Source organism: Pseudopodoces humilis, chromosome 11 (genome assembly GCF_049639895.1).
Source record: "Pseudopodoces humilis isolate 2021_Gansu_Grassland_sample_001 chromosome 11, ASM4963989v1, whole genome shotgun sequence".
NCBI lineage: Eukaryota > Metazoa > Chordata > Aves > Passeriformes > Paridae > Pseudopodoces > Pseudopodoces humilis.
The window spans coordinates 11,889,315-11,905,600 of record NC_142210.1 but is presented as its reverse complement, the minus strand read 5'-3'; the positions used below and the strand labels follow the sequence as shown (position 1 = coordinate 11,905,600).

At 40.6% G+C, this 16,286-nt stretch overlaps 1 protein-coding gene across 1 annotated transcript; it reads left to right on the top strand.

The window, feature by feature from the left end:
- The first annotated feature begins 3,051 nt into the window (after positions 1–3,051).
- LOC102103206 (phospholipid scramblase family member 5) lies at positions 3,052–14,029 on the top strand. Its single transcript, XM_014256129.2, has 8 exons — positions 3,052–3,064; positions 5,599–5,750; positions 9,782–9,824; positions 10,696–10,916; positions 11,920–12,081; positions 12,713–12,874; positions 13,803–13,884; positions 13,959–14,029. The coding sequence occupies exons 1-7, from the start codon at positions 3,052–3,054 to the stop codon at positions 13,839–13,841; spliced, it is 792 nt and encodes a 263-aa protein (XP_014111604.1). The 3' UTR covers positions 13,842–13,884; positions 13,959–14,029.
- Positions 14,030–16,286: the final 2,257 nt, after the last annotated feature.

The window sequence follows — 16,286 nt, the reverse complement described above, 5'->3', positions numbered from 1 at the left end:
TGCCGGCACCGGGACCTGCCTGCGGAATTCCAGCCTCGTTGCAGACCTGCTTGCAGGGGAGGAGCTCCTGGAGCCACCAGCTGAAGCAAGACGCCTCACAAACAAAAGGTCAAGGTGAGAACCCTACTCGATACAGGCTGATTTAAGAAATTGTTTGGTTTTTTATTTCTCTAGTGCAGGAAGCAATGCTGGGGGAAATAATGTAACTTGGGGCTTGTAATTGCACAGGGTCACAGTCTGATGGTTATGATCACACTCAGCATTTCTCCCTGTGCTAAAGGGAAAACAAGAAAAGGAAGAAAGAGGGCTATAATATTTCCTATTAAAAAATAGCAATAACAATGAATTTTAATGCTGGTCACAACTGATATTTCGAGGAAAGGAAATTTAGGATGCAAACGGTGATTGGTGATGACCCCTCTCAGCAGCAGGGAAGCTCTGGCTCTGCCTGGTGATGCTCAGGTGCATTTCCTGATGCCTGTGTGCTGCTCTTAGCCTGCTGCTGGATGGCACAGGGCATCCCTGGATGCCTGGAGCTCAGGAAGGGCAAGTGGGGAGTGACTGAGATCTCTTGCCTGAACTTGTGGAGATTGTGGGGACAAGGGGAAAAGCAGTTTCTTCTTACCTGGAGAAGCTGATTGTGGTACAGTGGGGAAAGGGGAGTGCCATCTTCTCCTTCTGAGTACAAGGACAAATACCTCAAACCAGGTTCACAGAGAGGTTTTCTGAACAGCAGGGAGCAGGATGAGAAATCAAACAGCCTTTCCTAGTACTTCAAAATTTGTTACTGTCTCCAGTTTTTCTCTTGTGAAGGTGTTTTTTTGTGAAACCATTGCCATACTCCTGCTGTGGTGCCTATAGAAAATAGAAGAGTGATTAGGCTTCAGAGAAATGGCACCTATGCTGAGCTCTCTTCATCCACCTGGTTGACTATTACTACATGCTTTCTGGAGGAAAATTCGTGTTCTGTATCTGTGCTGAGGACATGGATGTCTTCGTCAATGGATACGTTTCCTACAGGCTGCAGTAATTTATGTAATCACCATTAACTGCAGTGGTGCTTGTACATCAGCTCAGCGGGGATGGATCTCTGCGCCTTTGTGGAAGTGATAGTTATAGAAAAGATGCAGTTTTTCTTTAAAGAAAAAAGGAAGGTCTTAGATGTATAAACTCCTCCAGCCAAGCACTGCTTGCCCTGATTTGGATAGGCTCATTGATTTTGATGGATCCATGCTAATTTGTGCCTTCTAAGGATTTGCCCATCAATTTTTATCAGCTTTACAGCATGGGATGGAGCAAGAATATTTTAGAGGTAGCAGGAATATATGTATATAGACTCAAATTAATTTTTTTTCTTTTTTCCTTTTTTATTTATTTATTTTTTTTAATAGATGTGAATGTGTTGCAGATGCCCAGCTTATTCATGCTGAGGAAGGCAGTGAACTCTATTTTAGTGCTGAGACTCTGACAGGTAGAAAGAGACTTGACTGGGAGAAAGGAAGCAAAAACTTTTGGTCATTCTTAAAATTTATTTCTGGTTATGTCAAACTTCCTCCTAATCCAAAAGGATTTGTTTAGTACCCATTTTTCACTCACCAAAATTTTTGTCTCTGTCACTTCTCTGGTTGTTTCCAGGTTGAGCACAGGTTGGCTCGTGGGCTGGCCTTTGCTTGTCACCACACCCAGGGAGTTCTCAAGCAGGCAATGACAAACTCCTGGGAAATTTCACATAGCCAAATCCATAAGTAGACCTGAGGCTCTTGCATTTGCTACTGTAGTCTATAAAAATCATCTTCCATATAATTTGGGGATTTTTTGGGATGGGTTTTCTGTATTCTTCCTTTAGACAATCCTCTTCAACATCTTCCTGAGCTGTAAACTCTGGAATTTAATCTGTTCAACCATACCTCAGACAGATTCAAACCAGTGGAACTTGCAGTAGCAAAGAGGATAGAAAATGTTCCCCAGCACCTCCCTCTGCTCTGCCAAGCTCTGTGCATAGGCTGTGCCATTCTTGCAGCCATGCATCACAGCTGTCTGCAGATCACATCTGCCTGATGATTTCCACAGCAACTTGGGCATTCAAGGCAGGAGTATGAGCTGGTAAGTCAAGGTTCCTATCCTTTCTTCTCGACTTTTCCTCACAGTACAATGGGGGTTTATATATTATATATGTCATGATTTTGGACAGTGCTTGTCCAAGGCAAAGCATGGCCAGACTGTTTCAGTTCTCCAAATCCAGTTCAAACACCTCACAGAGATCAGCAGAACTCTGTGTGGGTGTGAGTGTTGGGGGCAGGATGGTGGGGGAATGTACAGGATGATTTTCTGGGACTGGGGGGCATGACATCCCTTGGAGGACATCCTCTGGCTGATGTTACATGGATGGAATACAGTGAGAAATCCAAGGCAGCTTTTCCTGCTTTGTGCATGGAAAATGCTGACTGGGGTCATCTGTGGGGAAATCACAGAATCATAAAATGGCCTGGGTTGGAAGGGACCTTAAAGATGGTCTAGTTCCAAACCCCCTGACTTGGACAGGCACGCCTTTCCCTAGACCAGGGGTCTCAGAGCTCTATCCAGCCCGGCTTGATGCACTTCTAGGGAAGGGCCATCCACAACTTCATTAGCTCCTCTGTCTTTATTGGATAGCCTGAAGAAGTGGAAACACAAACACTGAACTAAAAACATAAAATCTTGGTATTCTCAGAGTAAACACAGGCATTATAAAGCAGGGTTTTAGGTCTAATGTGTTCGTTTAACCAGTGGGTACACTGCAGCTTTGTCTCTCCGCGCTGTCTGAACTCTTTTCCCCCTTTCCGAGGGTCGCACGGGTCGCTGTTGCCGCTCCCGCAGCCTCCCGGCCGAGCCAGCGCAGCGCCCCGCTCCGCCAGCACCGCGCCGCTCCGCCCGAGCGCTGCGAGCTGCTGCCGAGGAGACAGACACCTTCTGAAGTTTTGTGCATGCTGTGCGCCTTTTTTTATTTGCTGCAACAAGAGAAGCCTTTTCTTTTAACCCGGCTCCCTTTGAAGAAGTAACTCAGGAAGCTTCATGGCCTCTCAAGGTAAGTGCATCTGTAGTCTGTATTTTTAGATCGTGTTTACAGAAAACTACAGTCTTGTGTGTTTCCAGCAATCAGCAGTCTGATGAAATGAGTGTCTCAGGCTAAAACCACATCAGTCAAAGCATAGTTGTTTTGTCTTTAATTTTTCAGTATCCAAGAGGCTCCTAAGGAGACTAAAATCTATACTATGATGTTATTTGAATAAAATAGGTTATAAAATGTTAGCCTCTGCATTCAGTCGGAAAATTTAGTGTTTGTGTCTTTGTGTTTAAACCTGTCAGTACAGAATGCCTGGGAAGGGTGGGTACTGAGCCAAGGGTACCACTACTGCACACTTCCTCCCTATTTCGCTTTGAAAATACTACGTCAGCAAATGCTTTTCACATTCAAAACTGGCCAGAATCCTGATAACCTCATACAAAGAGTAATAACTGAAGAATAACTGAATTTAATCAGATTACTCTTATCTGGATGTGTCTGTGTCATGTACTGACTTTAGCTGTAGTCAGTTGAATACTCAGGGCAATAGGTAAACACACAGTATCTGATCTAACCAGCCTTCTCAATTAATTTTCTCCAGGTTTTCAAATGCTTAAACTAAGCAGAAGGATACAAATCTCTTTTTCCCTTAACATGACTGCAACTCCATGGAGATCATTCTGTTGGCATGTGCAGGGGCATGTGTTGGCCCAGGGAGTTTCAGCAATTTCTGTCTAGGCTTGCCAAATGCTTATCCCTCTTTCTTGCCCTCAAAACACTCAAGAGATTCTGCATTAGGGCACTTAAAGGTACACAAGAGCATGCAGGTTTTACAGCATTGTTATACTTTTGTAATATAGGGTTTTTTTATAAGTCTTGTTTAGCTTTAGCCATATAAGAGAAATCTGGTTTTGCACATTTTTGATGTATATCAGTTAGGAGAAACAGTTAATAGTAATGGTGTGGAATATGGTTTTTCATATGAAGAAACTTGACAATACACCTCTTTTAGGAACATGCAACTCTACAAATTATGTTTGTACAGAATACTCACTGTATCATACAGTAACTTTAAGGTTTTCCATACCAGTAATGAAATGGGAACCATACACTAAAATAGACAGTGTCAGACTATCTCAAATTGTCATTAATATTTAATGTATTTACTGTTTGATTTTTGTATAGCTTAAAATTTGACAGGTAGAACTGCAATTTGTTGTCGTTTTTTCTCTTTATTATTCAAGAATAACGCTAACACTGGGCTACTTCATGGCATTTCATGTAACAACAAGAGTTACGGCAGTAACAGAATCCTGTGAGGTAAAATGATGCAGAAGAGCATATAAAATATTTATTACCCAGTTATACATTTTTAAAGCCAGCAACAAATTCAAAGGGGTTACTTCTTCCTGTGGCCTCAGACTTTGAAAGAAAGCAGTGGCTGCAAAGACAAATTAAGATCAAAATATGATTGAATGATTAATCTTTTACAGTGAGTTCAAATAATACTAAAGGATCTCATTTAAACCCACAGCAGCAAAAGAGAGATTCAGAGACTTAGACCCAAAATTCCTTCTGGACCTCAAACCCCATTGTGTCTACATATTGTCACACATGAGATAAAAATGATCAGTTTGGGGACTGCTTTCCTGCCAGATCACAGGGGCTCAGTTCAATACAAGGATTTGCCATTAATATGGGGAGAGCTTCAGTTTGCTTCTCCTGGTTCCTGCAGAACCAGTGTTGCTGCAGGCTGAGGAACAATGAACCTGGAAAAACTAGCAGGAGTTTTTTGGAAATCCAGTGGTTTAGGTGGTCACTGTGCTGTGGGAGATGGTGCCAGTGCCTGTGGAGGTGTGTGGGTGTACAGATGCCTGTGGCAGTAAATACTCTCATTACCTTCACAGCCCTGGTCAAGGTCACCATCACTGTGCCCTTAAGGGCTTTGGAATAGAAAATCAGAAAACACAGCATAATGATATCTGATCTATTCATTAAGATAATAATGAATAATACACTATAAGAGGCTATGTAGACTTTGATATCAGGGTTGTAAAATCCAGCTTGGGGAATCTGAGATCCCTGGAAAGGTTATCTCTAATTAAGAGAAATTATGGGTGCCTTCAGGATGCTGGAAATTATCTTGCTGGGAGCCAGCTCTCAGCAGCTCAGGGCACACAGGGCAGCTCAGGGGGAGCAGGGCTGGGCAACCTGTGCTGAGGGGCTTCTGGCCACCCTGTGTGTGTGAGTCCAGGCCAGCTCCGGCCTTGCCACACAGGCTCTGTGTTCATCAGCTGTCAGAGCAGATTAAGTGCCCTCCAAGACCACATCTCCTGATTTAACTTCATATGCAGTGATTCCTCTTTGGATATTCTAAGGCAGCTTTATAATCAGAGGGCTTGATGTGTGGGACAATCAGGGGATTCCTTTTGGGTCCTCACTCCTGACCTAAAGTACTAATACAGTCACATGCAGAATGATGTTATTGTTCCAGCTTTGATCCAAGAAGCTCCTTGGTCCTGGTGTTTCTGGCCTTTTTTTCTTTCTTTCTGCAGAATCTCAGGGACAAACCAACCCAGTCTTTAAGGATTACCTCCCTGGTTCTTCCGACAATCCTCAGCAACAAACGCCTGTTGAACCAACAAGTCTCTGGAAGCAAACATCACACTCTCATAATTTGCCACCCGGTCTGGAGTACCTGAACCAGGTCCTGAATCTTTCTGAAAGTTAGAATCATTATGTTTTCCTTTTTGTTGCTTTGATACCCTGGAGGATAGGTTTGTTTGTTTTTTTCCCCTTGGAGGAGGGATAGGTTGAGATGGAGAGGCTTTTTTGTTGTTTGATATTACTATGAAATAAGGGACATAGGACAAAGAAGATTTTTCTTCATTTCTTCCAGTCATTTTATAGAAATTAGATGAGCATAAGTCTGAGTGGCTACAAACTTGCATTAACTCTGTTTGGGGAAGTGCTAATGCCTGAGATAGGAAAATGCTTGAAAATGGAGGCAGAGAAGTAGGTCATAGGTGGGGAAGAAAAATGAATGCTTAAGTCTTCTCCATCATACTGCTAAGCATGTGGCTGTACCTTTTCTCTGTGAAACTTCTCAGCTCCTGGAGCTCAGAGCACTGATGGTCTGCAGCTCTGCTCCAGAAGTTTCACCTTTTCCTGAACTTTGTACCAGGAGAGTCACTCCCTGCTGTTGCTTTGACACTGACTGAGGATTGCATTTTGCATGTGGCTGGATTGTGCCACTCTTACATGCTGAGTAAAGTGTCACACGGCCTGCCTGGTATGGGCAGGGACAAAATCAGGCCCCAGCATAGTCAGATCAGGATTCTGATACATCACTACTGTGTTTGCATTTTGGTGATGCTGGGAAATGTTTACTTCACTCAACATGTGTATTATATACATTAATATGTATATAAATTCTGCTTACACATTTCTGCTAGTTTTGTATAGAAGCAGAAATTGAATGTATTTTATATTTGGAGCTAAGCTAATGAAATGGGAAAACTCTTCAGAAAAAGTCTTTCATGTGGAGTGATGATTTTCATTTCAAGATGCCTGAGCACAAAATGATATGTGTTGTCAATTACACGAGCATTTGCTTTTGCTACATTTTTAGTCTAAAAGTGATTGTGATAGTAAGTACTTGGCAGGTTACATATTCAGGCTCCTGTATGAACATGAATTACAGCTCAGATTTACCCAGACAATGTAGACAAGCAAATACTATCACTCCATTTTATAGAAGCTTTGCAACTGACATTAAGACAAAAGATCAGGTCATTCTCAGAGCTACAACTGGAGCTGAGGACCTCATTCATGCTTATTCTTGGTCTGTGCTGCAGTCCTTGCTAATTGTTCTCAATTTTCTCTAGTCTGTGGGAAGCATGTGTGCCATGCTGATTGTTGGCATGTACCACGGCTCGAGTTTCCATGCGCTGCAGAACGTTTCAGCGTGTGATGCTGAAGCCTTGCCGGCTGTGTGGCGAAGGAAAGGGGCTCATTCAGGATAGCTGGGAGCATATCGAGGTTCCACCAGTGGGAGAGGGCTGCCTGCAGAATGCATGTGGGATTCACAGCTGCTAGGGTAATCCCTTGGGATTTATCCTCATGGACTAAGAGATTTTCACGTAATTAAATGCTTGAATGAAGATGTTTCTAGCAGAACTTGGACTTATTTATGCCACTGGGAAGATTTCTAGAAGACTGTGTGTCATTCTGGTGCTGAGTGCATTGGGGAAAGGTGGGTCCAGACTGAAACAGGCACAAAGAGGTGCTACTGGAAGTGCATGGGGAATAGAGAACTTCCTTTAAAATGAGACTCCATCTCTTTTATCTATAGACTAAAAACAACACTATCAGAGAGGCAACCATACTGAGTGCCTAAGAGAGTGAATTGTGGGAAAGAAACATTTAATTTATAGAATTACATTACTGGAAGAAAGATTATATAGAGAGTGGTTGTGAATAAATAGAGATTAACAAATAGAAATTATATTCTCCAGCAGGAGTGGGCAAGATAACTGGATAGATTTGAGAAAGCTGAATGTATTTCTCAATAAGACCATGACATGTTTGGTACAAGGATCTAAATTTAGCCAGTCTCAGAGAGATCCTTACAATCTTATTCTAAATAGAAGCCCAAGGATTGGATGAGAGGGAAGGGAAATGTGTGCCCTGTAGGTAAAGGCCAGCCAGCAACATTTCACTCTGCAGATCCACACCCAGAGTGAGTTCAGGTGAAGGAACTATTCCAGTCAGCTGTTTGAGGTGCACCAGAAAGGGCAAAAATCTGCTTCTGCCTCAGCAAACACAGCCAAATTTCTATAACTATCACTCTTTAAATAACTTCCTACAAAAAAACTTATCAAAATCTCATTACTATCTTCCAGTTTACAGTCATAGCTCAGGGAGTAGTTCAGTGTCCATAACAAAATTCAAATGAACCTTTTCCACAGCAGGAATAGATGGGTGAAACCTTGGAGAAGAATTTTCTGAGTACTTCAGCTGCCTGTTGTGCCACCACTAGAGGTTAACTACTTTTACAAAAAGCTTCTTCATTTAGACTTGGTTAGACTGATCAGGTGTAAATTTGATGCCCACAGAACTGAATACTGAGAATTAGCTGTGTATAAGGAATTTTAACGTATCTGAGCTCAAGGGGATCAGACCCTTGTTAAGCCAAAGGGCTTTAGGTACTTTCAAATGCAAGTGAGGAATTCCCTCAGTCCACAAGTGTTCCCAAAAAAATGCATCAGAATAACTGCTCTGCAGAAACCAGTGAAAGGCAGAACAAGAATAACAAGGGGTACTGCTGTGTTGTCTCAATATTGTTTATACATTGTGCAGAGTAAACCAATCAAAATAACTCAAAGCTTTTAACAAGTCAGGCTCATTAATTTTCTTTTCCCTGTAAATTCTACATGGGGCAAAGAAATCCATATTAAAATAAGTACTAAAATATTAAAATAGCTCTACCATCTTTAACTTGTTTATTCCCTTTCCATCAGCAGAGCCCTTCCCATGAGCTCCAAGAGCTCTCTCATGAGACCCAAACAACAACCAGCAAAGGTTCTTGGGAGAATATTTTTACGTCTAAATATTTTTTATTATTTCAATTACTGGCATGCACATTTCAGAGATTAATCAAAGAGATAAAGAAGTTCCTCTTTTTACCAGCTTTGCTTTGCAGCCTGAGCTAGTTGCAGGAGCTGACTACAAGTGACAAATGGCTGCAACAGTTTGAATACGTATCAGGTGAGATTTATCAATTTTAAAATATCCAGGCATTGGAGAGCTGTGAGAGGCTGGTCTCAGAAGGTCACTGTGTGCTTTGTGTCTGCAGCTGTGAGTAATGGCAAAACCCTGTGCCAAGAGTTTGCCCATCAGGAGTTTACGGAAAAGAGATTGGTAAAGCCTAAAACTGTCACATAAAACAGGCATAAAAAGTCACATAAAACTGAAAGGTAGACTGAAATTAAGTCTTGCCGGTTTTATAATGCTAACAACTGTTCTCCGAGAAAGAATAATGTTGGAGGGATGATAAGCACAGAAAAGCTGGGTATCATGCAAAGCAGTTTTTCTCCTGCATTTCTAACCAGCTCCTGGGGGAAGACATTTTCAGCCAGATGAGTGTTTCACTGCTGTTTTGCTCATTCTGCTTCCCTGGCATGGCCATTTGCCAGACTTAGGGTGCAGGACTCGAGTTCCTGAGATCAGAGCATTAAAGCTGGTGTATGCCATTGTTGGCATTCCCTGACTGCCTTGCTATGCTGCTCCAGCAAGGTCCTTTGGGATGTGGCCACATTTTGAGCTTGAGCCCAGGCTCATTCACTCCTGCACTGCCATGGTGCCCAGCACCAACCTTGGATTTGGCATGAGGAGCTTCCTCTCTGCCAAAGAGGAGCAACAGGAGCAAGGAGAGCATTCTGCTTCTCACACACAGCTTTCTGTTGCTGTTGCCTTCCTCATTCACCAGTGAAGATTATTTTTCTTCAGACGTGGGTGAATTACATGGCTACAGCGCCTAATGTCACATTCCTCAGCCATAATTTCAGACAGAATTTCAAAGTGTGACTTGAGATATCCTTCAGGCACTCAGTCTGTGCACCTCTGGAAGGAAAGAAATCTTTGTTTCAGGGAGATGAGCAATAAAAATAAACATGTGACCACTGGCCGCCCCAGACCTATCCAAGACCCACCATCTTGTTTATTCTTTTAAAACAGCTGGACCAGATAATTATTCATCAGCAAGTGGAGCTTCTGGAAGGTATGGTGTAATCCTTGTCACCCTTTAACAGTGCTGCTACACTCTTTGGGTGTCTCCCAAAGGCATCCAAGCCTTGCCCCCAGTTCACTGAAGTCACTGTGAATGCTCCTGCTGCCCTTGTGCCAGGCTGTTATGCAGTGATAGTGTGGGGAAGGCTCACTTTATTGTCTGTTTGCTCCGCAGCAAACCACTGAGGGGTGAGTAATCTCTACAACAGCCCTAAATTCTCTCTCTCAGACACCTCCCTCTCAGGATTATTGAAGTTTAACCATCCTTCCAATCTGTGGAAAAAATTTCTTGCCTTTAACAATAACTAACATACTATGAGAAACAAAGCAAATAGAGAAAGGAAGGTCATAAAACATGAAATGAAGCAAAAGATTTTCTAATTACTTAGTTTCTCAGAATTTCAAAATACTGAACAAGTATTAAGTTCTGCCAGTAAAACACTGTAAAAATATATTTCTCCCATTCAAAATGGTTTTGGCCTGATTCTTGAATGACCTGCTGGGTAGAAGCTTTGTCACTCAAGTGGGCCAGTCTCAGGGTATTACTTTTCACAGATGATAAAGCTAGAAAAAGCCCAAACCAAAACTCAGGATCTGAATTCTCTTTTGTGATATGTACTTTAGTGTACAACAAATCAAAGTCTGGATTAATTCCTTCAAATACAGACCTGGCACAATTATTTCCACATATGCGTGTATTTTCTTTGTGTTGCTACTTGAAAATGATTTTTTTAAACAACCTGTCTCATAGACTTTTAGAATAAATGCTTGTATATATATATATATATATATATATATACTAACATTATACTAAGGTAATAACAAACATATAAATTAATGTTCTACTTCTTTTGCTTTATTAGCCATACTTGGCACAGAGACCTCCAGCAAATATGAGATAAAAAACCACTTGGGACAAAGAGTTTACTTTGCAGTGGAAGAGAATGGCTGCTTTGACCGCAAGCTGTGCTCGCCCATCAGGTCTTTCACCATCAGGATTGCGGATAACGCGGGCAGGGAGGTGATCCGAGTCATCAGACCCTTGAGGTGCAACAGCTGCTGCTTCCCCTGCTTCCTGCAGGAGGTGAGGGAACCCCAAATGCCCCCTGTCCCAGCATCTTGCTGTGCAGCTCCTCGAGGGTGCCAGGGAGGAATTCAGGAATTCACAGGCCCCTCTCAGCCCAGGAACCATGGGGAGGCCTTTCCGTAGACACAACTATTGATAAACGAGTTCTTTTCCCTGTGTGCCTCCTCCCTTCCGTGGGACCTGGCTTTGCTGACATCCCACACAAAGCTTTGGTGTCTGATGATGTCTCTCCAGTCAAGTGACACTCCAAAATACTGCTGCCCTGGCACAGGCAGAGACCACCCACTGTACTCCAGGAGGGTGAAGCTCCGTGGAGGCCACTGTGGTCTGTGGGTGTGACTTGGAAGCTGCCCTCTGAGGAGGCTGAGCCTTCGCTCCCCAGATCTGCCTCTTCAGGCAGATATATCTCTGGAAATTGCAGAACATGGACACAAGTTGCTTGGGGTGAAAAATGAGGATCCCATAAAGCATCGGATCTTTCCTCCATATTTTTTGAGTCTCCTTTATTCAGACATCTTTCTTGTGTTACAAAAATGTTTTACAGGTTAGCTCGTCCACTTACCTTCACAGAACTTATCCTTGAGAGGATTTTTAAAGAAAAAGTTGTTTGCTAGTACATCTGCTTAAAAAAAGCTTGTAGGATACTCACAGAATACAATAACATTTTTTTTCCCAGTTTATAGCTTTTATAGTCTTTTGTTGTATGTAAGATCTTGGCATCTGGTGCAGATTTTTAGCTTCATATTGTCCACTGTATTTAACATCACTGTTAGAGAGTTCTGCAATATCCAGTTCCATGTTTGGTAAAATGATATGTTACTACATTCAGTAGATAAATATTTTGTCATTATATAAACAACGAGCTATCACAGAAAAATATATTAATATATTATATTATATATAATATATTAAATATATTATAATATTTATATTATATATTTATATATTAATATAAAATCAGCTAAAAACCTTTTGGTTGTTGTTTTCTTTTGTTTTCTAGTTAGAAGTTCAGTCCCCACCAGGTACAATAGCTGGGTACGTTGTACAGAACTGGGACCCTTTTCTGCCAAAGTTTACTATACAGAATCAAAGTAAAGAAGATGTGCTAAAAATAATTGGTCCATACGCAACCTGTGGCTGTTTTGATGATGTTGACTTTGAGGTATGTTTCATAAAAGTGTTAATGATTTAAAAGTTTTACTGCTTTGAATAAATTTCTCAGATGAGAGAGATACGTGAAGAAACCCTGAACAGAGTTTTCTGATGTGAACAAATTGCTTTGCCTTAGTTAAGAATCATAAAGGAATTTTGGGGTTTATGAGCTTATCAACTCATTAGCCAAATCGGAAGACTCCAGTGGGTATTGTCTGAAATATCAGTATACAGTGAGTAACATGCAGATGGCTGCATAATTGAGAACATACCTGTTCCCTGACGGGACAGTGGCCCACAGCAGTGGGGCTAGGAGAATATAAAAAACATGAGAGAGGCAAAAACCTCAAAACTCTGTGAAAGAAAGGAAAAACTGGCGGAAACTTTCAAGATTGTTTTCTCCCACTTTTCGTCAGCTCTAAAGATGCTGATGTTTCCAAACTTGAGACCCTTTCTTACGTGCCACTCGTAAAGGGAAATTTGACACTAATAGGACATTGCAGCAATAAGAATAAAAGGAGAACCTGACAACTGTAGCATACTCTGCATGTCAGGACACAGTCATTAATTCTGTGGAGATGTCATCAGTGTGCACTTGATTTGTTTACATTTATGTCTGCTCCTGTTTTTTCTTTGTGCAGGTAAAAGCTCTCAATGAGATGACAACAATTGGCAAAATTTCCAAGTATTGGTCTGGATTTGTCAACAACGTCTTCACCAACACCGCCAACTTTGGGATCCAGGTCCCTGTAGATCTTGACGTGAGGATCAAGGCAGTAATGATTGGTGCTTGTTTCCTCATTGTAAGTGTGCAAGGTGGAGGGGCAGACCCACAGAGATGTCAGACCAGGGCCAAAGGGGCCCTTGCTGTTGGCTGACAACTACAAAAGTGCAAGTGCATTGGAAAACCAAACCTGACACCTAAAAGAGAAATTAACTAAAACCTTCTAATTTTTATGTCTGCTTTCTTTTTGCTTTTTTTTTTTTTAATGTTCTTATTTTTTTTGCCCATGAAACTATTTAAATAGTATTACACGTGCAGTTCAACATTTTGTATGGCAGAATCAAATCTCAACATACATGCCAAACCTACCAAACTCCCCCAAACCCCTTATTGTTTTTGAACAAGTGTATGAACAACAACAACAACAAAAGTTATGTTGTTTCTAATGGCAATTTAAAACCAATTCAATAACTCTGTTGAGTATTGTATGTAAGACCTTCAGGTCATATGACAATTTCTACAAAAATTCTCTTGTGAAGATAACCATAAGAATTATATGAGAAGGAGAATACTCAGTGCTAGGGATGAAGTTCTGATGCATGTTTTCTAGAATTAGAAATTGATATTTCCTCTGTAGTTCTTTTGCCAACATAATTGTGTTAATATGAAATGGTTTCAAAATCACCTGGATACTTACATATGAGACTATAACCCAAAATTACAATACTATTTAAATTATTCACTGAAAAGTGTTTGCTTTAAAATTCCAACAACAATTCAGAAATGTTGCTTTTAGTAGGATAGAAATGACAGTTAAGATTTTTGGATTGTCCCCTCCAAAACTTCGGTTTCTCAGTGACAGTGATAAAAAGTGATTGACTTTATATGATTTATATTGAATTTATATAATTACTTTATGTAACAAAAGCCTACAAGTAACACTTTTGATAGTAATTGTTGCATTTTTTGTACCTTCCATATCTAATTCACAGTTTGTTTGTTTGTAGGATTTAATGTTCTTTGAAAACTCTTTGGATGGATTATAACAAGATGACAGAAACAATGAAATATGCAGAATGTCTTTCAGAGGTAAAAATGAACATAAATTGATCTTCTTGCTTTGAAGGCTTATACATTTCTAATTCTTTTTCATTTTCTTCCAGAAATCACTTGAGCTTTGGACATGGTTTCGAACTGCAAAAATCTTTGTTCCTTATAGGAAAAGACAGGGAGCTAATGATGATGTTTATTAAAATATGTCTAATGTAAATAACAATTTCTCACTTACATTTTATATTTGTTGTAGCTAAACACATACTTTTCACACAGAGCACTGTTTCTTTGGAACACTGCTATTCTCTTCTTTCTCTTTTGATCTTCCTGCATGGGAAATCATGAAAGATTAGATGAAGGCTTGCAGCATCACTGATGAAAGTCTATGTTTTTAGAAGCCTTTGATGTTTTGCAAGTGCTGGTACCAGTTACTAACCACATGAGGGTGTGTTCTGGGGGGTTTTGCTTCTTTTATAATTTTAGAAGTAATTTTCTGATTTGTTATTTAATTAATAGTTGCAAGCTGATTTGAAAGTAACAAATATAATGACATACCCGATGGGAAGTTCAAGATGTTATCTGTTGCAGTGAGTTGGAAGAAGGAAGGGAAGTTATGTTTGCTAGAAAACTAATTTTGTGACAAAGATTGTTTTAATGAGTGGCAGCCAGAAATTAGGCTTCCAGCCCTAGATGTGGGAATGTAAGGTCTATTCTGAAAATCTGCTCTTCCACTATTTCCACTGAAGGCAGTCCATAGATAAAGTTTGAGATGGTCCTCTGTGTGCTGGAGGCTCACAAATCACTCTCCTTTGTACTAGCCACTGTTAAGGACCCTTGCTGCCTTCTACTCAAGGCTTTCCTTAAACAGTTTGTTCCTCTTTGTAATATCTGGTGGCTGATAGATTTTCATTCAGACTTGCCTGAGGCCATCCTAGAACAGAATTATTCTTTTCCTTTGGCAAGCTCAAGTATTTTCTGTGATGACTGTGCAGAAGGAGCTTTTTGCAGTTCAGCAGTTTTACACAGCTGTTCATTCCTGCAGCCACACCTCATTGTACTGTTCCCAAACATTTCCACCAACGGGCTTTTGCTAATACAAGCTTCCTTTGCAGGAATTATATATGTGCAAGACATAAACAGATTTTTTTTGCTGTTGCAAAATATTTGCTGTATGAACTTGCTTATGCCTCTCAAAAACTGCCTTCAAGAAGCAAACCAGTACCATGAAATATTGGTGACAAACCCAATCGCTTTCATAGTCTCCCATCAAGTTTCTAGAAGGGAACATTTTACAAATTACTAGAAAGGCTGGATTTTTTTTATTTTTATTTTTATTTTTTTTAGTGTCAACCAGTAATTCAATTCTTGCAAACAAGCAACACATCAACGGAAAGAGAGGAGATAATGAATAATTCATAAAAATGAAAAAGAGCTAAATTTATCAGGTGATTAATTCTCAACAAATATTTAGACTAATTTTAAATTAATGTTCATGGATATGAATTTAAACACAGTGAAGTCAGGAAGTTGCAACTAACGTTCCCTTAGTGAAATTAACTCAGGAATGCTTATAGATTTAAACAGTATGTTTTAGATTATATACCACACTTAGGTATTTATACAGATTTACATATGTCTTGAAAATAATTGTGGCTAACAAGCTCTGACAATCATCATTATCTGTTAACCGTTTCACTTCTGGCTCTCGCTGTGGCTCGTAGCGGTGCAATCAGGCTGCAGGAGTTGGGAGCTCACAGGGAACCACTGCTGCCACCTTTCCCAGGAGGAAGCGCCCTGTGAGCTTCGTGGGCAAGAAGCTCCCTCGTGTGGAAATTAGGGAATCTGCAGAGGAATACAGGATGCTTTTTGCTATTCTCGCTAATCTCACACTGGTGACGTTCTGTTAAATGCAGCTCCAGCATGCCTGACTGTAGACTGAGAGAAAGAACCAGACTGGGTTTTTTTTATTCTTTAAATGCCTTTGCCATCTTAGACAGAAGTCGCTGCTGTTGTAGCCCACAATCTTGGCTCTCGTGCACTGTTATTGAGCTGTGTGTGTCTGAACACTCGACTGTATTCAGTGCCTTAAGATCAGCAGGATCCCCGTTTATCTCCCCGCCTGCAATTTCCAGCCTTCTTGTGGTCCTTAACAAGCCAAAGAAATCTTTAAGCAAATGTGCCCAACCTCATTGAAGTCAACACAAAATAAGGTTTTATTTACCCACAGGGCTGAATTTGGCTGTGAGCATCCATGTAAATATCTTGTAGCTAAGCAATGTGTGTATATATATTTTTTAATGAATTGCAACCAGATGATAACACTGGATTTCTTGCACTTAGTGGCTCTTTTGCTGTTTTTTGTGTTAATACCCAAAAGGTTTTTTTTTTGTTTTTTTTTTTCTCTTAATGTGTATATATGAGCATTTTTGAATGCTTCT

Coding starts and splice junctions, on each gene's coding strand:
- LOC102103206 (XM_014256129.2), top strand. Junction 10,917..11,919: donor TCCCCTGCTTCCTGCAGGAG/GTGAGGGAACCC, acceptor TTTGTTTTCTAG/TTAGAAGTTCAGTCCCCACC. Junction 12,082..12,712: donor TTGATGATGTTGACTTTGAG/GTATGTTTCATA, acceptor TTCTTTGTGCAG/GTAAAAGCTCTCAATGAGAT.